This window comes from Manacus vitellinus, unplaced genomic scaffold, assembly GCF_001715985.3.
Source record: "Manacus vitellinus isolate BGI_N305 unplaced genomic scaffold, ASM171598v3 scaffold_15_pilon, whole genome shotgun sequence".
In the NCBI taxonomy this organism is placed as follows: domain Eukaryota; kingdom Metazoa; phylum Chordata; class Aves; order Passeriformes; family Pipridae; genus Manacus; species Manacus vitellinus.
In genome coordinates this window covers 5,664,555-5,689,648 of record NW_021939122.1, presented here as the reverse complement: position 1 = coordinate 5,689,648, position 25,094 = coordinate 5,664,555, and the positions used below count along the sequence as shown (strand labels likewise).

General features: G+C 40.9%; 2 protein-coding genes and 1 long non-coding RNA gene across 3 annotated transcripts in view; 2 read left to right on the top strand and 1 right to left on the bottom strand.

Annotated features, from left to right (window-relative positions):
• LOC115307257 (cytochrome P450 2H1-like) overlaps positions 1-4,547 on the top strand; it is an 8,132-nt gene extending 3,585 nt beyond the window's left edge. Inside the window, exons 4-9 of the mRNA XM_029958481.1 lie at positions 853-1,013; positions 1,413-1,589; positions 1,978-2,119; positions 2,406-2,593; positions 3,070-3,211; positions 3,702-4,547. Coding sequence (XP_029814341.1) covers positions 853-1,013; positions 1,413-1,589; positions 1,978-2,119; positions 2,406-2,593; positions 3,070-3,211; positions 3,702-3,883 — 992 coding nt within the window. The 3' untranslated portion in view covers positions 3,884-4,547. The remainder of the gene's footprint in view (positions 1-852; positions 1,014-1,412; positions 1,590-1,977; positions 2,120-2,405; positions 2,594-3,069; positions 3,212-3,701) is intronic.
• LOC108639026 lies at positions 4,427-24,147 on the bottom strand. Its single transcript, XR_003915635.1, has 3 exons — positions 24,131-24,147; positions 4,948-4,991; positions 4,427-4,768 (listed from the first exon to the last, which is right to left on the bottom strand). It is a non-coding gene; the product is annotated as an uncharacterized LOC108639026 (long non-coding RNA).
• LOC108639024 (cytochrome P450 2H1-like) lies at positions 15,159-23,460 on the top strand. The gene is made up of 9 exons (XM_029958480.1): positions 15,159-15,394; positions 16,768-16,930; positions 17,763-17,912; positions 19,733-19,893; positions 20,291-20,467; positions 20,890-21,031; positions 21,318-21,505; positions 21,980-22,121; positions 22,613-23,460. Exons 1-9 carry the CDS (start codon positions 15,215-15,217, stop codon positions 22,792-22,794), a joined length of 1,485 nt encoding a protein of 494 aa, XP_029814340.1. The 5' UTR covers positions 15,159-15,214; the 3' UTR covers positions 22,795-23,460.
• Positions 24,148-25,094: the final 947 nt, after the last annotated feature.

Here is a 25,094-nt window from a genome sequence, read left to right as displayed (position 1 = left end):
GTACTAAAAGGCTTTGCAAGCAAGATATATACCACTGAAAAGGATAAAGCCATTATCTACCCCTAGTGCAAATTACAAAGAGCTGTGATTAGTATCTTCGAAGTTCAGCATTAATGTACTCACCACCTCTGATGAGACATCTGCTGAGTTTTCAGTGGCCAGGGAGTCACCAGCCAGGCAGAGAAGGGTTGGTGCCATTGCTGCTTGGAATAGGCTGATTCTCAATGCTGTCAAGTTGACATTTTCTACTCCTTGGTTTTCTTTCAGGATTTTATACCTTTTCATGTTGTTGTTCTCCTCTTGAAACCTTGAGATGCAACCTATCACTACATTTTCCCTTCTTTCTTGGGTCTAATCTTGCTTTTTTCTTATGCTGTAGTTTTCTTCTTAGAAGTTAATGCAGCTATGCTATCGAAACTAGACTTTGATCACAGGCATTTGAACCCCTAGGAGAGGGCTCTACAATGGAATTTATGCTAATAGAGTTCATAAACAGAATGCAATCACCTAAACCCATGGTTGAGGCAAAGTCCTCATGGTTTCACTGGGATTTTGTGGGAATCCTTAGGTCATTTCTAATAAACAGATGGGTGTGTGCCAGCTGAAGAGAACTAAGGCACTCAGACAAGTGTTCTGCTGAGAACAGGGCAAAAGAGATAGTTAAGCCATTCTAGTTGAAGTGAAATTAGTTCACTTCAAGAAGAGAAAATATCAGACAAGCCCTTCACCATTCTTTCAAAGGACTGCAAAACTCTGGATCTCAAGAGGACGTGAAACTACCCTGTAGTGTTAGAGGGGGAGATGATCCCTGAAATACTGAAAGCAAGATAACACTTTTGTTTGTTGTGGCAGAGCGACCTTTCGACCCTAACAACTTCCTAGTCCATGCTGTTTCCAACATCATCTGCTCCATTGTCTTTGGGGATCGGTTTGACTACGAGGACAAGAAATTTCTAACTTTAATTAATTTGATAGATGAAAACAACAAGCTCCAGACGTCTCTACACATACAGGTGTGCATGGTTATATTTAATACATTTATTATTATAATATTTTATTATTGAAGATTTATTCATATTATTAATTTTTAATTAGAGGGGATTTTCCTAAATTTGGAACAAAAAAAATTGAAAGTGAAAAAGACAGTTAAATAATCAGTTCCTGCTGTTTTTTTTCCTTATCTTATGGAATTGCAATTGTATGTCCAAAGGATATAATTGCAAAAGTTGCTGAAGTGCAGTCTATCCTTGAATGTACTAAAACCCTAAAGTAAATGGCATTAAAATCCTGAGTAATAAAGACCTACCATTCCAAAACAGTTTAATTGCCCCATTTTCATAGTTACGATTAGGGGAAAATATTATTGTATGTGCATTAATCAGAATGTGCTTTTTATCATTTTATTTTTACAGCTATATAATTTTTTCCCAACTGTCATGGAGTTAATACCTGGACCGCATAAACAACTGATAAAAAATGTTGAAGAAATCGATCAATTTACAACAGAAATTGTAATGGAGCACCAGAAAACCTTGGATCCCACTTGTCCTCGAGATTTTGTTGATGCTTTTCTTAACAAAATGGAACAGGTATTGTAAGGGTAGACTGCTTGAATCACATCTTTTCACTTGTGGCATTGGGTTTTTGCAAATACAGAGGGGAGCTTGCTCTTCTTGCCACATCAACTTCATTCTATCCTCTAAATTTTCTTATCAAGGATTTTTAAACACAGAATTAACAGCACCAGCCAAAGTTAAGAAAGTTGAAGACCAATCTGGTTAATGTAATTCAAGGCTACTCCCATATTAAAAAAGGTTCATAGTATTATTCAGTAAAAGTACATAAATGCTGGTGGTATCGTATTTTTGAAAGGACATTAGATATGTTTATAAACACACATTATGGGTACAGGACTTGTCTTTTTAAACAATCTTCTTGATTTTGTCATTCAAAACCTTCTGCCAAATCTTCTTGCAGGAGAAAGGAAATCTCGACTCAAAATTCACCATTGAGGCTTTGACCAGAACCACGCTCGACTTGTTCTTTGCAGGAACAGGGACCACCAGCCTCACACTGAGATTTGCACTTCTGATTCTCCATAAATACCCAGAGATAGCAGGTAATAGAAAAGGAAATAAATGATGTAAAAAGTTTTAGTAGGTTACGGGATCAGTTTGGACAATTGCTGTCATTACTACATGTGGCAATGGTCCCCTGACTAAGAAACATGTCTTTGCAGTGTGGAAATGTTTATTATCTTAGTCCTATTCACAAGGAGATGTTAGTACTAAGTATATGAATATATTCCCAATTTACTAAAAGTAAGTTGTGTTGTAAATACAGGCAGAGACTTAGACAAACAGCTGGGCTACTTGTCCACTGAGCATTTCCTTATTTCCTAACAGAGAAAATGCAAAAGGAGATTGATTCCGTGATTGGCCGGGACCGAAGCCCCCGCATGGCAGATCGGAGCCAGATGCCCTACACAGAGGCTGTGATCCATGAAATCCAGAGATACATTGATTTCATTCCACTTAATGTCCCACATGCTGTGACCAGAGACACCAAGTTCAGAGACTATTTTATCCCCAAGGTCTGTTGCATTGTGTCTGAGAAAGGTCATAATCTCCTGAAAACAATTATGTGTTCTATTCTTTGTATTTTATTTAATTTTTAAAAGCGCTGAAATGTGATATTGAATTGGAATAGTTTTGTTTGGTAGGGGATTCTGGTAGTTATTGAGTCCAATCCCTTGTATTAGAAAAGAAAAAAAAAAAAAGAAAAGATTTTTCATCCTCTATGACAAGAGGGCGGTAAAGCTTTCTATTTTTTTACATAAATGGAAGGTGTATTCCATTTGGGAGCAATTTGAAATACTCTAAACAGACTCACCACTAAAATTCATTAAAAAAAACATCTTTGCCATAACAATGTCCTATATTTTCACTCCTTAAATGCTCATTTTGAACTGGTTAAACTTTGACTACCCTTCTATTTAGCTCTGGGAACCTCTTAATCCCTCTTTGCTTTAGCAAATCTCCAGTGTACCTTTCTTTTTTGTCAATTCAGGGCACTATGGTATTCCCTATGCTGACTGCTGTCCTACATGATAGCAAGGAATTTCCAAATCCCGAAAAATTTGACCCAGGACATTTCCTGAATGCAAATGGTACCTTTAAAAAGAGTGACTACTTTATGCCATTTTCTACAGGTAAGACCTCTTCCTATTTCAGATCCTAGACTATCCTCTCCTAGAATCTCTTTGAAAGTTTCAGTGGCTCCATTGCCATGATCTGTACAGTGATGTCTGGTGACGTCTGCCACTCACTTCTGGGCAGCTGTAACCCCTGCACTAGAGTTTCAGTTGACTTCCTTGTTTACCAACCTCAAAAGTTCCTTCAATGCCTTCTCCAAGAAGAGGTGTATAAAGTGGGACTCAGCCATGCAACTTCTCTCTCTCCAGATGAACCATCAAACAGCAGCAGAACATGAGACACCAGAGCCTTCAAACCACCTTTGCCCACTGAGCACTCTTTGTGTTCTAGACCTTTAGTTTCTACTTTAATTCACTTGTTCCCCAAAATGCTGCAGTGCTGCCTATGCCTTCTGAGATGTCTGAACTGTCAAGGAACAGTGGTTAAAACCAGTTAGCAAGCAAAATACTGCGTCACCTCAATTTTTATTATTTTCTTTTCTTGCAGGAAAACGTGCCTGTGCAGGAGAAGGTCTGGCCCGGATGGAGATATTCATATTCTTAACATCCATCCTGCAGAACTTTACTTTGAAGCCTATTGTGGATCCCAAGGACATTGACATTACTCCAATAGTCACCTCTCTGGCAAGCATGCCCAGACCCTATCAGCTCTCTTTTGTTCCACGTTAGCCAAGAGAAAACTGTTGCCAGCTCCCAAACTTCTGAATGCTCTGATTAGCAACAGTCACTTCCCAATCTGTTGAGACTGAAACACTCAGATAATTTTCTAGATGCTTTATGGAGGCAAAAGCACTTAGAAAAGAAAATGCTATGGTGCTGTTATAATCACCACAGCCAGCTCTAAACAGAGACAGAGTAGGCAATGGCACGGGGAAGAACACAGCTCCCTGTGCAAAATCATACAGGTTTTCCTCTGCACCTGCCTCGCCCAGCTCTGGTTCCTGTCTGGCTCCTGACATACTGGGTGAGTGGAGTAGCTGTCTGAGAGCCCTGCTGCTGCTGTCCTTATCCCTTGACCACCTCAGCACAGCAGAACAGATGCTTATACTCCAGGCTTTCCACAGAATCTGCTTGAGGTACCTCTCTCTGTACTTTCAATTTGTTTGTAACCTATTTGTAAAGGTAAGCGTATAACAGTGAGGTTTTTTCTGTTAGATGATGGTCATCTAACATATTCTTTTCCCAGTACTTATTGTCTACTGTGGTGGGAATGGAGTTTATCAGTGACTGGGCAGATGGGTTATCTTCTGTGTGATTGCAATGAAGGTTTGTGAAACTACAACTTACATTGCAAAATTAAAAAGTGGTACACCGAATTGTTCTTTTTCTGAGATTCCAGACCATCTTTCAGTGAAAAACCTGCATCCACAGAGCTTGTATTTCCAAATGTTTTTCAAGTCTTGTACACTGTTGAAATCTGTTTCATTTCACTCATGTATATGAAATGCCCTATGGCTTGAAGAATGAGCTGGCTAATGACCTATAAACTTCCATTCCCAATGTGGGATAATAGAGGACTTATCAGAACCCCAGCTGTAGTTACAGAGCTGTCCACTGTGGAAAAAAAAAAAAAAGACAAATTAAATAATACCAGGATGCCCCCAGTGCCATTTCCTAGATAAACGCCAGCTTGCATCTTCCCATTATTTTATGAAGTACGTAAAGATCACTACAGCAATGTTACAATCAGGCAAAAAAATATAAACAGTGTTTACATGAATTGCCAATCATACCTGTACAGATCTAGGATTGGCATTTCCTGTCTTGATCACATTCCCTGCAAAGTATAATATATAGTGATTACAGTGAAGACAGAGAGCTGAATCTGTGCTGTGTGGGAAAAGACAGCAACTGTAACATTACCACAATGGTATTAACTGCTTATTAACAGGCTAAACTTGTTTTCTTTGAAAGTATTAATAAGCTAGATATACCATGACTTGGTGGCATAGCATTCCAAAGGCAAAAGTCACAAATGTCACAGAATCATAGAAATAAGTTGTCTCATCTGATAAAAAGAAGAAAGCACTCTGTAATTCCTCTTCAGCTGTGCCATGACTAAAATAGCCAAAGCAAATGAGGAAGCAGCTTCCTTCTTTCAGACATCTTCCTCCATGCTGAAAAGAGAAGGAGGCAGCCAATGCAGATCAGCAAGAAAACAGTTTAAGCACCCAGAGACTCCACCAGGATGCGAAATGGGTGTTGACATTTGAGGAGGGCTAAAGCCGTGTCCTGGAAGCCTCACTTTGTGTCACTTGTGGTATAAAAAGCAGTGCAATGGTAACCAAAAACTGCTTACATTAGTTCTGGGTTAACTAAAAAAATTAGCCACTGCTGGAAAGTTCTACATGTCCCATGAAGCCATACTGCTCCCTCTCCCTGCCTGCTAGTGCACAGTGCAGCCTTGGCTTTTTCTTCTGCAGGGACAGCACAGACAGTGCATTACTTGCTCATGTGCAGAATCAGGCAGGACCATACGAATTTTCTGTGGCAAACCTGACACAATGTCCTGGCACTTGGCCATGTGAAGAAGACTTTCTGACTTGATGAATCCATTCTGCACATTGTTGCTATTAGTGCCCAAATACCTCTCACACAACATAAGCGCCCCTGTGAGCTCAAGCTTTTAAGATGCTTCTAAGAAGCTGGGAAGCAGCTACAGAAGCAACAGTCAGCTGGGCAAGTACTAATGAAGAAAAGAAATGGCAAATTCTGAAACATACAAAAGTGTCCCTAAGTGAAGAACTCAGTGAAGAAATCCATGAAGCAAACAAAAGTACTTCAACATTGTCCCCATAACAGGGCAATAGCACTTCCCTGAGCTATTATTATAAATTAACGTGACATAGAGAGATTAATTGGATGTCTGGACATAAAGGACAGATGTGGGTCAAGGGAGATGGGGTGATCAAAGGTAAAAACAAGCAGTTTGGAGTAGCCAGGTGTAAACTCAAATACCTTTAAATTTCTTGTTGAAGAGGAAAAAAACACGGGCAGAGCACATACCAAGCCTCGTGTGCACATATATGTTACACAGCTCTTATAGGCTGAAGGGAAGGATGTTGAGACATTTGTGAATTCCCATACAGAAGCTTCATTTAAAAGGGAAAGTTGTGAAAACAGTGGTTTTATCCACAGCTGTCAAGTTAGGGATTCTCCCAGCTGCCATTTCAGATGTATTTTTGACCACTTGGGATGTCAGTGCTCTCTTGATAACCCTACACAGTAGCATGTTAAACTATACATGACTGTTAAAAGGTTGAAACTTTCAACCTAAAAGTTGAAAGTAGTTTTGTACAACATAGAACATTCTGAGGTTCACTAGCACTGCTTTATCCTGAGGATGAAGCTCTCTATTGGATTACTGATTAACACTGAGGAACTTTGGTTCCGGGACTCACCTTTCTAAACGGATCTTCTGTTTGGCACACAAATACATCAGGGATGTTTTCTGACATGAGTCATAACTGTAACTCCCAATGCTTCTGTGCTGTGGGATATACAGCCCCCCTCAACTGAGACACACACACACAGACACACAGACACAGACACACACACACACACACACACCCCACCCAAAGGTTTCCACTTCCTTGCAGCTGATGCCTCTTCAGTTTTCCCTGCTGACACAGGAAAGTGTGTGTCCTGACTAATTGCAGTGCTGTACACTGCCCAACACAATGAGGATGTGTACCACACTGGCATGTCACTAGACATTCTTCTAAACAGACTGTATTTCTTTCCTACATATCAGCACTTGTACTATTCTCTTGTGCAACTCACTCAAAAGCCAGCTTGAAGTACTTACGGTCGACAGGTATGGAAAAAGTCCTCGGTGTGGGAGGCATGCCTGTTCAGTAGGCAGGGCTCTGCCAAATTAGCAATTTGGAAATTGTTAATCTGGTAGAGAAGCAACTTTTTGTGCTGGCCATGCCACTTCAAACACTACCAGGATCACGATTCACTGCTGAAGTAGAGAAAGGAGCTGCTAAGTTAACTGAGCACATGATACAGCAATGTATCTTGCAATTCACCTGAGGTCCAGGCAGTCAAAGAATGCAATTGCAACAATACTTGAGGCAGAGTTTAAAACATGTTCTCTTCTACCATCTTCAGGAGCTGGAAAAATCTGTCCTTCGAAAAAAATACAGAAACAGCTTATATAATCTTTCCCACAGGAACTTAGGATTCCAGAGAAACAAATGCAGCAAGTTGTTTTATTGTAAATTTATAGTAATTAGTCTCCCTATGTCAAACAGATAACGGGGGATACCAAAATTAAGGGTTCTCAATACCCCTCTCGTAAGTCCAAAGGCCAAAGTATCTTCTCAACACAGAGCACAATGAAGGAAAAAGTGAAGTTTTGGTCCTACTGCTATTGAGGGAAAATGTCTTTTATAGGTTACAGAGGAATTTTCTTAGACAGACTATTTCATGTGAAAAACAGGACTAACACACACATAGCCAGTATCAGCATGGGTTAGGGACAGGCTTCTACTTGTCACTGCAAAACAACTGAGCAACAGAACCTCCTGAGAAGAGGAAAATATTATTCAGCCTTAAGCCTGAATACAGCTAGTCTACATGGTCTATACATGTATATAAATGTAATAGACAAGATTAGCATTGTATAGCAGCATATCTATTTCAGAGAGTTTTCTTTCCTTCAGTACCTAATGGAATGTGAACCTTCTGACTCTTAAGATGCTTCATTTCCCAAACAAGTGCACCATTTGTTATACCCCTACCATATTTGGTGTACTTACATTTTTGATTCAAATCCTTAAGATTTCTACTGATGTTTATAGCAATATCTTTCATTTCTAGGTACTTCAAGCTAGTCAGCTTATTCATGTTTTCCAAGAGTTTGTAGTCCTCACTGGTGGCTTAAAAAAGAACACAGTTTATTTTAATTAAAGGCTGATGTGGTTTGAATCATGTGCAGACTCTTTAAGAGGACAAGAGATTTCAAACCAAGAGAAAAATGTAGAGTACAGTTTGGATGGCAATCCAGGTATAACACGTTACAAAATGAGAATGACCTTTTGTGAATTGCAAAAATCAACTAAGCTGATGAATTCACTTGTATTTTTTTTTTTTTTGAGAGAGAAAAATTTACTAATTCCTCACATTTCTAGTCTTACTCTGTAAGTTAGACACTTATGTTTACAAAACTGATAGCACAAATTCAGACTGGTCATCTGTACCATATATCCTTCAAGTCTGTGTGAATTAGTGGTGCTGTGGAGTGCTTTCAGAATTAGAGCCTATGGAATGCACTAAGCTGGTGAGCAGTTTACTTTGCTCCAGTTAATTTTGCACAGCAGTTTATTCTAAAGCATCAATATATTGGAATAAGGAAAAATCCTTGAACAATGGGAAAAGAAATATAATCGGAGAAGTTATATATCTGCAGCTTTTCTCTGATACTTCTTTATGGTTTTCTTTGTTGCTTTTGTTATCATGTGACCTTTATTATTGATTTTCCAAGTATTGGGGCACTTAAAACTGGGAAATTTCACTTGTTTCTTCTTAATCCAAAGTTCAATCAGCAAACTGTTCTTTTATTCTTTTTAATCTTCAGTCATTCACAGAGCTAATTAAATTCATAGGAGAGCTAATTAAATTCATAGGACCAGTAAGTGCAACTTTTATCCATTGCAAAGACTCAGCTGAAAAGTCCGTTTGGTTTCCCTGAGGTTATTGAAGGATGAGCTTGGCTCTTCATTGCCATAACATGTAAGACTTAAATTCTGTCTTTTTCTCCATAAAGATGAGAACATACTGACAGTAGAAGAAATCATGCACTGCTTCCCCATGGCCACCATGCTGGTGAGTGCAACAGGAGTGATTTGTGAGAGCTTTGCCAGCTCTCACATCTCTGTGTCACCAAGCATGCAGAGTCTGTGGCCTGACTTCCCATGCACAGAGTGCTGGCAGGGGATGGCTGTGCATTTGGACCTGGAGGGAAGATAAGAGAGGGCAGATGTGATGCAGCTGTAGGAGAGTTTTGGCTTTGAAGGGTTTGGGTGTGAGCCAGAAAAGAAAACCAGAGAGAAATACCTGACACAACTGTGATGTGAATTCTGATACAAATTACATGCCTTTGATACTGTGGGTCTTCCATGGTTGCCACCATTATTCTCTTGCATTCCTGAAACCCAACTTGTTTGAGATGGAAGGTGGTTTAGTTTGGAAGCGGCTTTGTGATTATGTTCAGCCAGTCCACTGTGCTCTGGAAGATCATCAGGAGGGCTGAAAAAAAGAAACTCTCTCTTCCTAGCAAAATTATGAGATCAGAGTTTTCTAGAGTGTCTTACGATATATTTAGGAAATGAGAGTCATGGTGGCCATGACCTCTCAAATTCCAGGTGTGGGTCATTGTGGAGGATGGGAAGGAGTGCTGAAAGCCTTGGAGGGGAAATCACAGGGCAGGCACATCTCTGGGAAGGTACCACAGGGTGTGGCAGGGAAATCCCATTGTGATGGGACTTCCTCCAGCTGGGGCAGGGCACCTGAAGTAAAGAGGGAAAGGTGTTGAGGGTGCTCAGAGCACAAGCTTTGAGGGCAGGAATGGCCATGGCATCAGCAAGGATCACTCAGGGAGGAGCTGAGGTAAGTAACATGAGAGCTAAGTGGAACTGAAGCAAAGTCCAAAGCTGATCAGCCAGAGAAGTGAAGCAGGCTGGCAGAGATGCAAAGAAGGGTCCTGGAGAACTGCTGGAGCCTCCAAGGGACCTAACAGGGTGAAAGGGCCCTGCCCTGGCCAGGGTTACTCTGGGCTCTGAAGAAGTCAGATGTTGTTGTCACTGGTGCCCTCTGCTGCTGCTAGATCATGTTGTTAATTTTTTAGAAATATTTCTTGTCTTTTGCCAGCATTGTAAATCTTTACTGCCTGGTAAAGGCTGCTAAGTCCTTCCCTGAGTAGGGAAATCACCATGTAGCCGTAACTGTTTGCATGAAGTGCTCTGTGGTTGTGGTTGTTGGCTACTCTGCCTGTTGTGCATTTCAAGGGGCTGAACAGCAGTGGAGAGAGGAGGATTCCTTCAGCCATATTTACAATATGGTTTTAGAGTTAGACCCTGATCTTCCACCAGCTGTGGGCAACGTGTTGGACTCTGGCATTACCCCCAGGTCCAGCTGTTAGAAGGAAGTGATCTTGGTTTCTCCAAATGAGACAAATGGGGAGAGGTGGTTTATGAGTTTGAGGCAAAGAGGGTAATAAACAGGAGCCCAGTTGCTTTCAAGGAGACTGGATGGTATACAATACTGGCATTAACTGACTTAAAAAAAACAAAGATGGAAAAACCAAGATGTTGTACCTTTGCAAATCCTCGATTTGTGGCCGATGAAAACTCCAGCACAGGCAATACCAGCCAGGAGAGGGCACTGGGACCTGCTTACTCCCAGCAGTAATATTCTGCTGACAGATTAAAATGGAGAAAAATTTACTTAACCCAGCACAGACATAAGGAATTTATCATATTATCACACTGATAGAACAAGGTTATATATAGATGACTCCAGAAGATTCAAATTTCCTTATATATGAGTAAATAATTAAATGAAAAAACAATGGTAGAGGCAAGTAGTTTAGAATCCTTTTAATATTTGTATACCATGGTTATGTATTATCCAGATAGCTGTATTTGGTTTTATAAATACTGTTTCATCTCACCTAAATTTGTTTGTTGCCTTCTGTTGCTCTTTATATAAGCCAGGATATATTTCCCTTTGTGGCAGAAGGGGAAGCACTTCAAAAGTGCCTACTTGATCTTTGTACATCCTTTACTTTCCAGTAGCACAGTGTGTTTGTGTCTATGGAATGAAATGAGACCCCTTGCCTGGGCACCTACCAGTATCTCTCCCTCTTGCTCCCTCCTCTGCAGCCCATAGTCCCCTGCAGGATCTCAGAAGTGGAGTCACTCCCCCCCTCTGAGAAACCTGCTGCTCATGGGCTGTGCCTTCATCCTGCATCTATTCTGCCATGTATTTTATTTTAACTGTGTCTACCTGCTACCCCCAGATAGTTCTTGCTTACTGACCAGGTTTTTGTGCTGAAGCTTCCTGCTGGCAGCACTTTGAGGCCTCTGCATGTGAGCAGTCTCTTACGGGGAATGATGGTGGATCCACGCTGCTTGGAGCCGGTTTTCTGGGATCATATTTTACCTAGAGCCCTCTCTCTTCTTGGCCTCCAAATACATAGTCTGAGATACTCAAAGTTCAAGATCTGCTCTTGGGGGTTGGCTGATGATTTTCTGCCTCAATGGCTTATTTTCCCTCAGGAGGCTGACTGCAGTCTGGAAGCAATATTCAGATGGACCCGTGGAAAGCAAACCAAATTGCTCTGTCTCCAGGAATGGCACAAACCACTCTTAAGGATGAATCCAGTATTGAGTCTAGGGCTTTGTGAAACTTGATTTGCACTTAGGAAAAACCCTATACCATGTAAAAAGAGGGTGGTCAAGTTCCTTTTTTTTTCTTTCTCAATTTTTCCTTCATTAAAGCTGAAAAATTTTTAGGCAGGCCTTGGCCCTCATATGATCTCAATACTCTCTATAAGGTACAGCTGGATCAAATAATAAACAATAATCCTTTCTTAATAGCTCTTAGTCTAAAGAGCCAATGAACCTTACATGAAAGGTACAGTGAAAGAGGTTGTAGAATACTGAAAGAGGTCATGGAAGTTCAGTCTTCCTTTTCCACAAAACCTAGCTACAAAGTCTGAGGTTGGAAATCTTTCAACTGATGCCTGGATTAACTGAGTTCATTAAGAAATATTTAACCAATCCATTTGCACTGATAAATCAAATATCCTTCTTGCCAAGTCCTTGTGAAATATCAGATCAGCTGTGCAATGGCTCTTTTGCTTCCAGCAGCTGTGCCATCTGAGCTGTTGAATACGAACAGAAGGTATTGTACAGTACCACATGTGGATCACTCTTCATCTTTTGCCTTAGCACTACTGGGAGACTCACTGCAATTAGTAACTTTATTTGACAGTCACAGAGAAAAAAGGCAGAGGTACATACCCAGTTATTTAATTTTTTATTGTCAATATTTTCATTGAAATATCATATATTTCATACCTCTTCAGTGGGGAAAATAAATCATAGTTGATGTTCTCCTCTTTCAGTTCTTGTTCCTTGTGGGATGCAGGCCATGACTGGTGTGACAGTTCACTATTCACTGCCAGAGCATTTCATGGCTGATTTCCATCATGACAAGTAGAAAAGACATCCTAGAAACTCTCCCTTGGCCCTGCAAATTCTCCTTTTCCCTCACTCACCATGTAGCTGATGTAAACCCTCACACAGGGAATGACCTGGGGTCTTTGGCCACAGCAAGCATTGGTCCTCTCTGTCTCACCTGTCTCTGTCCTAGGACCCTCCAGCCCCACTACATACACTACCTACTCAGTTTGGCACTGACTTCTACAGAGAAAGGTCCTTCCCAGGCAGTGCCCTCCACCCTGTCCTGGGCTCTCTGCCTTTCTCTTTGACTTGAAGTAAATGTTTCTCTCACTTTCTTCCATCTTCTGACACAGCTCTTCTTTCTCAAGTTTCTCTGCATTTCTTTGCTTACCATTTAGAGTAGTGAAACATGAATTACACTTTTACTGCACTTGCTGTAATTTGGCATGTTTAGGAGGAAAGCCTGACTGGCAGATACCATTACCTGTAAACTTGAAGTTAAAATGTTGCTAGTTTCTAGAATTTTCTTCATTCAAAACCAACCTCCCAAACAGTAGGAAATGATGTAAATCCATGAGTGGAAACTGGTCTGGAAGATGAGAAGATTAGCCAGTGGTGTGTTCTCTGTGTTCTACCTGGGGAGTATTGCAGTGGGGGCTTCTCACATGATACTGAGGAACTTGCTGTAGCCTGACTATCTACACAATCAACAGGGAGATGGTGTCACCAAGGTGAAGATTCCTCTTCCACCATCATCCTCCTGCTAGAAGGGTCCAGCACTGGCTGTGACACTGTGGTGTGATCACTTCTTAGGGCTGTACTGTTTCTTGGATTTCCTCCTTTCACTTCTCAAGCCACTCTGCCACCTCCCTCTGTCTCTGGCAGGACTGAAAGGCACATTGAAGACCTACATTATATCACTTGCCATCAGCATCAGTTGCTTTTTTTTTTTTCTTTTTGTATTTTAAATGCATGATTTATCATCTGTTTTCCTTATCACTGTAGTTACTCGATATCATGAAGTGTTAGCAAAGGTTTTGTTACTTGATGTTTGCTGAATTCTTCTTGAATTTTAAATTGTCATTTGGTGAATTTTCATGCTATCATTTTTATTATGATATACACTATTATCAGAATATAAAGACTACCAGCAAGTTCCATGTTTCCATGACCTTTTGTGATGATGATAAGTAACTTTTTAAAGTTTCAGAATGCCTCTAGTTAGGGCCCTAGCCCGAGTTTGAGCAGGTCTGTGTTCAGGCCCTGTTTGTGCTGCAGATTCCCTGCTCAGCCTTTGGAAAGACACAGTGGGCCCTCTGCCCTTTGATGATGGTGTTACAGATGGGGCCAGCTGATAATGTTGCCCCTTTGCTGCTTTATCTCCGAGGGCATGGACCTTCTGGATGACCTGCTGTGCACCATGGTGGTTCTGCAGCTGGCTCAGGAGGAGCTCCACTGCTCGTGCAGAGAGCAGCAGCCTCAGGAACTCTGCTGACCTCAGACACCCTCTTTGAAACTCACAGCCTTCACTTCTGTGCCTCTCTTTACCATGTATAGCACCTCACTTTTCCCATTTCCTAACTCTTTTTTTGATTGGAAGTGCCTGTTCTTTCTTAATGCTGACCATAGGTTAGAACTAAGGACCTTGGCTTTATTGAAAGATGATGGGGTATAGGAGCAATATAGTGATTAACTGACATTAGTTGGAGTCATAGTACAGGTCAAGGGAAGGCTGTTATCAGCTTCATTTCCTTGCCCTTCTGATGACTAAAAAGCAGTTTGCCAGGTATTGCGAATGACTGATGAACTTCACTGATTTCATCCTTTTTCAGCTGAGTTATGTTTTGGGTCTAGTGAGTTCATACACAAATATTTAACCAAGTTTCTTGATCTACCTAGTCAAATGTAATTTCTGTGATCTGAAAACTATCAATGTTCTTTGCATCTTATCTCTAGAACTACGTGTAGCATTTTACAAATATGGGTGTTACACACATTTTGAATGCTGAAGTTATCACTAAACCTTAACATCTGCTGATCACAGCAGATCCTTTGTCAAATTGCTGCCAGAAATAAGGCAGAGGTTGATATTTTTATTTTCTACATGGCACTAAGGAATGTCCTATCTAAAAGTGGTAAGTTTAGTAGCTATTGTTATTCACAGCAGAAAAAAAAAGATGATTTCCATTGGCTACTCTGCCAACCTGCTGTCCGTGTTTTGGATGGACGGAGTTAATCTTCTTCATAATAGCTGGTATGGGGCCATGTTTTGGATTTGTGCTGGAAACAGTGTTGATAATTCTGGCATGTTTTAATGATTGCTGGAACCGGTTTCATAGATCAGAGATAAACAGAGATAAACAACCTCCTTTTGCACTGATTCAGGGTGGCTTTAAGAGTAATGTCATGTCTCTTTCTTATTACACAGAAACTTCCTTCAGTGATGAAACTATTTTTTTTTAATTCCACTGATGTTTCCACTCCCCTTCTTAAGATGCAGATGTTAGCATTTTCTGCTCTCTACACATGTCCTCTTCCCTTGTTTATTAGTTTCCTTACTGGGGCTTCGCTGGGTCTGAATTACCATTGCTTTAGGATTATTACATAACTCACAAAAGTCAACTTTAGTAACATTCATTTTTATCTGGAGCAGATTAATAAGTAATCTCATAGCTCTGCAGGAATAGGAAGGCACTATTGGCTAATTTCAACCACGTGCTTTGGTATCACAGCATATAAATAAGCATGGATTTACAGGTCCAACATCAGGCTCTTCTGACACTTGACTTCTCTGCCTCAGCCCACCATGGAGCTCCTGGGAACGACTACTATTTTCTTGCTTGTCTGTATCTCATGCCTTCTTCTCTTGGCCACATGGAGAAGCACATCAAAAAAAGGGAAGGAGCCTCCTGGTCCCTTCTCACTTCCCATTGTTGGAAACCTGCTCCAGCTGAACCCGTGGAACGTGCCTGAAAGCTTGAAGAAGGTAAGGGACTGTTTTGTTCTTTTCTATGTTATCTTCATTGTATATAAAATAAAGCCCAGTCCCTGCAGTCTCAGCTTAATTTGCACTGACCAAAGGTTAGACTCAAATAGAAACAAAAGATTTCCCAGATAGACATGCTTCTGAAATCTATATATCTAATTCTATATATTTCAAGTCAGTTTATGTATTTGCAATGATCATACTAATGAGGAGTCCCACACTGACCTCACAGCATTACTGCAATTGGCACTGGACTTGCAATCAAGGCCCTGATGCTATTGCAATATGCATTATAATCCTCCTGTGCCCAGCTCCTCACCGTGATGGAAAGATGGCTTGGCCCCCTTTTGGGGAGAACCCTGCTCCATTTTGCTGCCTCTGCTCCCCAGCAGATATGTAGGATCACCTGGGAGTGGAACTAGCAAGTTAAGAAGTTGAAGCAAAAAAGTTTGGAGATGGATTGTGCTGTCCATTCCCTCCCCTGGCTGATGTCACCCATCGGGCAAAAAACCCCCTCTGTGTTGCAAGGTCTGGAAGGAATGTTCATCCAAAGTGCCTGTTCCTTAGGGGATCATGAGGGTATGGTGACAGATATATGGAAAGGGCTGGTGTCCCTGGGTTCTTCAGAGCAAAACTGTGGTGGTGGCTGACGTCACTGTGTGTATTGTCAGATGCACACATACTCAGATGAGCTCATTTTTGCCCTTGTGCTTGTGAATGTTGAGAATCATGAGCACCCTCAGGCATTCTGCTGTGTTTCAGAGCACTAAGTGATTCAGCTTCCCACCATGAAAAAACCACAGGATTTCATCTAGTTTGGTCTTATAAAGTGACCATAAGAAGCATTCCAGGTTGGAACACATAGCCCGAGAATCTCCAATTGTATCCAAGAGCAGATGCCTGGAAAGGAGTAAATGATTAGCGCAAGGATGCTGTGACTATCTGCCGATATTCTCACTCAATTTTCAGGGGTCTGTGGCCCAGGAGATTTGAGAAACAGCTTTGCTGTTTGTGCTCAAAAACCCTTTAGGCTTTTGCTTCCATATGTGTATACAATTTGGTTTTGAGCTCATGTAAACTGTTATCCACTATGCCCTGCAGAAAGGCCTCCCAGAATATTTTGCCAGCCCTATGAGGGGCTATTTTCTTTTCTCAGATTTGGATTTGATACCTTGCCACTTCCATTCTTATCACCTATTTCTTGTATAATTGTCTGTAATTCATAGTTGAAAGAGCTCTGCACTGCTGTTAATCAATGTCATGTCTCAGCGATGCTGGGACAATGGCAGATCACTGCTCAGACCCTTTTGCTACAAAATCCTTTTCACATGATTAACATTCAGACTTGTTCTTTGTGTTCCTCTTTCCTACAGCTCAGCGAGAAGTATGGTCCTGTCTTCACAATACATTTAGGCCCAAAAAAGGTTGTGGTATTGTATGGTTATGATGTTATGAAAGAAGCTCTGATTGATCAAGGAGATGACTTCAGTGGAAGAGGCATTCTACCACTGATTGAGAAACTCTTCAAAGGCACAGGTATGTCCTTCATAATATTAGCATAAAAAATGCATGCTTTTAGTGCTGCAGGAACACAGCTGAGAGAGCAGTGCAGGAGGCAGTGGTGGATTTCATTTACTACTTTCATGCAAACAAATCAGTAATCAAAGATCAAAAGCCCAACTCATGCTTGGACCCTTGAGTAAACTGGTCCCCTGGAAAACTGTTTAAGGTCCCAGGACAGCTTCATTGACTGCCTTTCTATTTTCAGCATGCCTCACATTCTGGCTAAAATATTGTTCATTAAGTGTACCTCTAAGGTCTTACATTCGTTCTCCCATTTCTGAAAATACTCTAAATATATACACAGCTAAGGAACCAGCAAAAGGAAAGTCCACAGCACAGCAAAGATGAGATAATACAGGTTGACCCGGTAAGGGCCACACTCAGGATTAGGCCATGAGATTATTCTCCAGGTCAGTCCCCAGTATGGCATTTCTCTGGGTAAACAGAACAATGATCCTGTCAATAAGTATATGCTCTGGGAAGAGACATAGCAGAACATTTAATAGTTATGTCAGTGCAAAGGCCATGTGCTTGTGGCCTATTCAGTACCAGTGCTACCTACTTACTTACATCCTAGTATAGTTTTTTTTCTTCTGGGAATAAAGTCAGTTTTACTCAAAGTGCTGTGACAGATCGATCAAATTCGTCACCTCCATAATTGCACAGACATTTCTGGGTATATAGCAATAGCAGTGTAACTCCACAGAGAGCTGTCTTTCCAGGTTGAGTACTTACTGTGTAGCTCCCATTTAGGGAAAAAAACATCTGTTTCCTCATGAAGGTCTATTTTTCCTCCCTGTGTCAGGCATTGTGACTAGCAATGGCGAGACCTGGAAGCAGCTCCGACGATTTGCACTCACCACCTTGCGGGATTTTGGGATGGGGAAAAAGGGCATCGAGGAGCGAATCCAGGAGGAAGCTCATTTTCTGGTGGAGAGGCTCAAGAACACACACGGTAGGATAAGGACTTTGTGCCTGCTGAGGCACCATGCATCTTTGCAATGAGACAATGAGGTGTACAGGGCTGCTTCACAAAATCCATGACCCAAGTACTGGGCATATGGTTGCTGTTTCTGCTCCCTGCTTCAACAGGCAAAGTTATCACTCCTGACAGTCGGTCGGTCAAAGGCTTGATGACAGTGGGGAGGATAAACGTAGGAGACAGGGTTGGAAAGTATCATTTTACCTGTTCTGCTTGAGCGACAAGACAGGAAGGGGCAAAATGAACAGCTTTGCCACAAAGCCAAGGGTTTGATGGAATTCAGCCATGGAGACAGGGCTGGACACTGCCAGCATGCAAGCAACATGCACTTCCTCCCCTTGTCTCCTGCAGCTCCATGTAAACAGTTCTTGAAGAAGTGGGTGACCAGAGAACTCATTTACAGATATCTGGGGTTGGGTCCAGTCCATCTGAACGCTAGATAGACACACCTTCCACATTGGTGGGGCTGTCCAGTGGGACCAGGGGCTGCTTCTGAGGGCAGGGTATAAGGTAACCCCCTTGGTTTCCACCTATAAATGTGTTTTCTGGTAGTAGGCAGGTCAATGTTACTTCTAAATCCTTCCCCTGAGAGTGGCACAGTACCAGCCTGAATTCCAGGCTTCCATTCCACATTCCATCAAGCAAGCTCTCAGTGTGTGCTAACTGTGCAAGGCGGAAAAAGCAGATGGATCTAACAGAATGATGAAGCATCACTGTTTTCCATGAGCCACTAATTCAGTCTGGCTTCATTGATAAACATGCTGTTACAAATTAAAGAAAACACTCTCACCTGCATTGCTTTTATCCTTTGACTTACACAGTAATACTTTTTTCTTATGCTTTTATACAGTAATACTTACTTATTTCTTATGCCCTTGTGCAAACCTCCAACTCTGGCTCACCTTGTTACAGCATCTTTTACTGAGTACTAAAAGGCTTTGCAAGCAAGATATATACCACTGAAAAGGATAAAGCCATTATCTACCCCTAGTGCAAATTACAAAGAGCTGTGATTAGTATCTTCGAAGTTCAGCATTAATGTACTCACCCCCTCTGATGAGACATCTGCTGAGTTTTCAGTGGCCAGGGAGTCACCAGGCAGGCAGAGAAGGGTTGGTGCCATTGCTGCTTGGAATAGGCTGATTCTCAGTGCTGTCAAGTTGACATTTTCTGACTCCTTGGTTTTCTTTCAGGATTTTATACCTTTTCATGTTGTTGTTCTCCTCTTGAAACCTTGAGATGCAACCTATCACTACATTTTCCCTTCTTTCTTGGGTCTAATCTTGCCTTTTTCTTATGCTGTAGTTTTCTTCTTAGAAGTTAATGCAGCTGTGCTATCGAAACTAGACTTTGATCACAGGCATTTGAACCCCTAGGAGAGGGCTCTACAATGGAATTTATGCTAATAGAGTTCATAAACAGAATGCAATCACCTAAACCCATGGTTGAGGCAAAGTCCTCATGGTTTCACTGGGATTTTGTAGGAATCCTTAGGTCATTTCTAATAAACAATGTATAAGGCAGACGGGTGTGTGCCAGCTGAAGAGAACTAAGACACTCAGACACGTGTTCTGCTGAGAACAGGGCAAAAGAGATACTTAAACCATTCTAGTTGAAGTGAAATCAGTTCACTTCAAGAAGAGAAGAATAAATTGGACAAGCCCTTCACCATTCTTTCAAAGGACTGCAAAACTCTGGATCTCAAGAGGACATGAAACTACCCTGTAGTGTTAGAGGGGGAGATGATCCCTGAAATACTGAAAGCAAGATAACACTTTTGTTTGTTGTGGCAGAGCGACCTTTAGACCCTGGCAACTTCCTAGTCCATGCTGTTTCCAACATCATCTGCTCCATTGTCTTTGGGGATCGGTTTGACTACGAGGACAAGAAATTTCTAACTTTAATTGATTTGATAGATGAAAACAACAAGCTTCAGGCCTCTCTACAAACACAGGTGTGTATGGTTATATTTAATACATTTATTATTATAATATTTTATTAATGAATATTTATTCATATTATTAATTTTTAATTAGAGGGGATTTTCCTAAATTTTGAAAAAAAAAAATTGAAAGTGAAAAAGACAGTTAAATAACCAGATCCTGCTGTTTTTATCTTATCTTATGGAATTGTGATTGTATGTCCAAAGGATATAATTGCAAAAGTTGCTGAAGTGTAGTCTATCCTTGAATGTACTAAAACCATAAAGTAAATAGCATTCAAATCCTGAGTAATAAAGACCTACCATTCCAAAACAGTTTAATTGCCCCATTTTCATAGTTACGATTGGGGGAAATATTATTGTATGTGCATTAATCAGAATGTGCTTTTTTATCATTTTATTTTTACAGCTATATAATTTCTTCCCAACTGTCATGGAGTCAATACCTGGACCGCATAAAAAACTGATAAAAAATATTGAACAAGTTGATCAATTTACAATAGATATCGTAATGGAGCACCAGAAAACCTTGGATCCCACTTGTCCTCGAGATTTTATTGATGCTTTTCTTAACAAAATGGAACAGGTATTGTAAGAGTATAGATTTGTTGGATTATAAGAAAATCACTGCTTGAATCATATCTTTTCTTTTCACATGTGACGGGGCATTGGGTTTTTGCAAATACAGAGGGGAACTTGTTCTTCTTGCCACATCGACTTCATTTTATCCTCTCCATTTTCTTATCAAACATGGAATTAACAGCACCAGCCAAAGTTAAGAAAGTTGAAGACCAATCTGGTTAATGTAATTCAAGGCTACTCCCATATTAAAAAAGGTTCATAATATTATTCAGTAAAAGTACATAAGTGCTGGTGCTCTGGAGAGTGCTGTATTTTTGAAAGGACATTAGATATGTTTATAAACACACATCATGGGTGTATGACTTTTCTTTTTAAACAAGCTTCTTGATTTTGTCATTCAAAACCTTCTGCCAAATCTTCTTGCAGGAGAAAGGAAATGTCGACTCAAAATTCACCACTGAGACCTTGACCAGAACCACGCTCGACTTGTTCCTTGCAGGAACTGGGACCACCAGCCTCACACTGAGATATGGAATTCTGATTCTCCATAAATACCCAGAGATAGTAGGTAATAGAAAAGGAAATAAATGATGTAAAAAGTTTTAGTAGGTTATGGGATCAGTTTGGACAATTGCTGTCATTACTACATGTGGCAATGGTCCCCTGACTAAGAAACATGTCTTTGCAGTGTGGAAATGTGTATTATCTTAGTCCTATTCACAAGGAGATGTTAGTACTAAGTATATTCATATATTCCCAATTTACTAAAAGCAAGTTCTGTTGTAAATACAGGCAGAGACTTAGACAAACAGATGGGCTACTTGTCCACTGAGCATTTCCTTATTTCCTAACAGAGAAAATGCAAAAGGAGATTGATTCCGTGATTGGCCGGGACCGAAGCCCCCGCATGGCAGATCGGAGCCAGATGCCCTACACAGAGGCTGTGATCCATGAAATCCAGAGATACATTGATTTCCTTCCACTTAATGTCCCACATGCTGTGACCAGAGACACCAAGTTCAGAGACTATTTTATCCCCAAGGTCTGTTGCATTGTGTCTGAGAAAGGTCATAATCTCCTGAAAACAATTATGTGTTCTATTCTTTGTATTTTATTTAATTTTTAAAAGCACTGCAATGTGATATTGAATTGGAATAGTTTTGTTTGGTAGGGGAATCTGGTAGTTATTGAGTCCAACCCCTTGAATTAGAAAAGGAAAAAAAAAAACCAAAGATTTTTCATCCTCTATGACAAGAGGGCAGTAGAGCTTTCTATTTTTTACATAAATGGAAGGTGTATTCCATTTGGGAGCAATTTGAAATACTCTAAACAGACTCACCACTAAAATTCATTAAAAAAATCATCTTTGTCATACCAATGTCATATATTTTCACTTCTTAAATGCTCATTTAAAACTGGTTAAACTTTGACTACCCTTCTATTTAGCTCTGGGAACTTCTTAATCCCTCTTTGCTTTAGCAAATCTCCAGTGTACCTTTCTTTTTTGTCAATTCAGGGCACTATGGTATTCCCTATGCTGACTGCTGTCCTACATGATAGCAAGGAATTTCCAAATCCCGAAAAATTTGACCCAGGACATTTCCTGAATGCAAATGGTACCTTTAAAAAGAGTGACTACTTTATGCCATTTTCTACAGGTAAGACCTCTTCCTATTTCAGATCCTAGACTATCCTCTCCTAGAATCTCTTTGAAAGTTTCAGTGGCTCCATTGCCATGATCTGTACAGTGATGTCTGGTGACGTCTGCCACTCACTTCTGGGCAGCTGTAACCCCTGCACTAGAGTTGCAGTTGACTTCCTTGTTTACCAACCTCAAAAGTTCCTTCAATGCCTTCTCCAAGAAGAGGTGTATAAAGTGGGACTCAGCCATGCAACTTCTCTCTCTCCAGATGAACCATCAAACTGCAGCAGAACAAGAGAAACCAGAGCTTTCAAACCACCTTTGCCCACTGAGCACTCTTTGTGTTCTAGACCCTTAGTTCCCAGTTTAATTCATTTGCTTCCCCAAAATGCTGCAGTGCTGCCTGTGCCTTCTGAGATGTCTGAACTGTCAAGGAACAGTGGTTAAAACCAGTTAGCAAGCAAAATACTGCATCACCTCAATTTTTATTATTTTCTTTTCTTGCAGGAAAACGTGTCTGTGCAGGAGAAGGTCTGGCCCGGATGGAGATATTCATATTCTTAACATCCATCCTGCAGAACTTTACTTTGAAGCCTATTGTGGATCCCAAGGACATTGACATTACTCCAATAGTCACCTCTCTGGCAAGCATGCCCAGACCCTATCAGCTCTCTTTTGTTCCACGTTAGCCAAGAGAAAACTGTTGCCAGCTCCCAAACTTCTGAATGCTCTGATTAAACAACAGTCACTTCCCAATCTGTTGAGACTGAAACACTCAGATAATTTTCTAGATGCTTTATGGAGACAAAAGTGCTTAGAAAAGAAAATGGTATGGTGCTGTTATAATCACCACAGCCAGCTCTAAACAGAGACAGAGTAGGCAATGGCACGGGGAAGAACACAGCTCCCTGTGCAAAATCATACAGGTTTTCCTCTGCACCTGCCTCGCCCAGCTCTGGTTCCTGTCTGGCTCCTGACATACCAGGGTGAGTGGAGTAGCTGTCTGAGAGCCCTGCTGCTGCTGTCCCTATTCCTTGACCACCTCAGCACAGCAGAACAGATGCTTGTACTCCAGGCTTTCCACAGAATCTGCTTGAGGTACCTCTCTCTGTACTTTCAATTTGTTTGTAACCTATTTGTAAAGGTAAGCGTATAACAGTGAGGTTTTTTCTGTTAGATGATGGTCATCTAACATATTCTTGTCCCAGTACTTATTGTCTACTGTGGTGGGAATGGAGTTTATCAGTGACTGGGCAGATGGGTTATCTTCTGTGTGATTGCAATGAAGGTTTGTGAAACTACAACTTACATTGCAAAATTAAAAAGTGGTACACCGAATTGTTCTTTTTCTGAGATTCCAGACCATCTTTCAGTGAAAAACCTGCATCCACAGAGCTTGTATTTCCAAATGTTTTTCAAGTCTTGTACACTGTTGAAATCTGTTTCATTTCACTCATGTATATGAAATGCCCTATGGCTTGAAGAATGAGCTGGCTAATGACCTTTAAACTTCCATTCCCAATGTGGGATAATAGAGGACTTATCAGAACCCCAGCTGTAGTTACAGAGCTGTCCACTGTGGAAAAAAAAAAAAAAGACAAATAATACCAGGATGCCCCCAGTGCCATTTCCTAGATAAACGCCAGCTTCCATCTTCCCATTATTTTATGAAGTACGTAAAGATCACTACAGCAATGTTACAATCAGGCAAAAAAATATAAACAGTGTTTACATGAATTGCCAATCATACCTGTGCAGATCTAGGATTGCCATTTCCTGTCTTGATCACATTCCCTGCAAAGTATAATATACAGTGATTACAGTGAAGACAGAGAGCTGAATCTGTGCTGTGTGGGAAAAGACAGCAACTGTAACATTACCACAATGGTATTAACTGCTTATTAACAGGCTAAACTTGTTTTCTTTGAAAGTATTAATAAGCTAGATATACCATGACTTGGTGGCATAGCATTCCAAAGGCAAAAGTCACAAATGTCACAGAATCATAGAAATAAGTTGTCTCACCTGATAAAAAGAAGAAAGCACTCTGTAATTCCTCTTTAGCTGTGCCATGACTAAAATAGCCAAAGCAAATGAGGAAGCAGCTTCCTTCTTTCAGACATCTTCCTCCATGCTGAAAAGAGAAGGAGGCAGCCAATGCAGATCAGCAAGAAAACAGTTTAAGCACCCAGAGACTCCACCAGGATGTAAAATGGGTGTTGAGATTTGAGGAGGGCTAAAGCTGTATCCTGGAAGCCTCACTTTGTGTCACTTGTGGTATAAAAAGCAGTGCAATGGTAACCAAAAAATGCTTACATTAGCTCTGGGTTAACTAAAACAATTAGCCACTGCTGGAAAGTTCTACATGTCCCATGAAGCCATACTGCTCCCTCTCCCTGCCTGCTAGTGCACAGTGCAGCCTTGGCTTTTTCTTCTGCAGGGACAGCACAGACAGTGCATTACTTGCTCATGTGCAGAACCAGGCAGGACCATACGAATTTTCTGTGGCAAACCTGACACAATGTCCTGGCACTTGGCCATGTGAAGAAGACTTTCTGACTTGATGAATCCATTCTGCACATTGTTGCTATTAGTGCCCAAATACCTCTCACACAACATAAGCACCCCTGTGAGCTCAAGCTTCTAAGATGCTTCTAAGCAGCTGGGAAGCAGCTACAGAAGCAACAGTCAGCTGGGCAAGTACTAATGAAGAAAAGAAATGGCAAATTCTGAAACATACAAAAGTGTCCCTAAGTGAAGAACTCAGTGAAGAAATCCATGAAGCAAACAAAAGTACTTCAGCATTGTCCCCATAACAGGGCAATAGCACTTGCCTGAGCTATTATTATAAATTAACGTGACATAGAGAGATTAATTGGATGTCTGGACATAAAGGACAGATGTGGGTCAAGGGAGATGGGGTGATCAAAGGTAAAAACAAGCAGTTTGGAGTAGCCAGGTGTAAACTCAAATACCTTTCAATTTCTTG

Excerpts from the sequence above, each read along its gene's own strand:
- LOC108639024 (XM_029958480.1), top strand. The coding sequence starts at position 15,215 with ATGGAGCTCCTGGGAACGACTACTATTTTCTTGCTTGTCTGTATCTCA. Across the intron at positions 21,032-21,317 it reads TAAATACCCAGAGATAGTAG|AGAAAATGCAAAAGGAGATT; the intron begins GTAATAGAAAAG and ends ATTTCCTAACAG. Across the intron at positions 22,122-22,612 it reads CTTTATGCCATTTTCTACAG|GAAAACGTGTCTGTGCAGGA; the intron begins GTAAGACCTCTT and ends CTTTTCTTGCAG.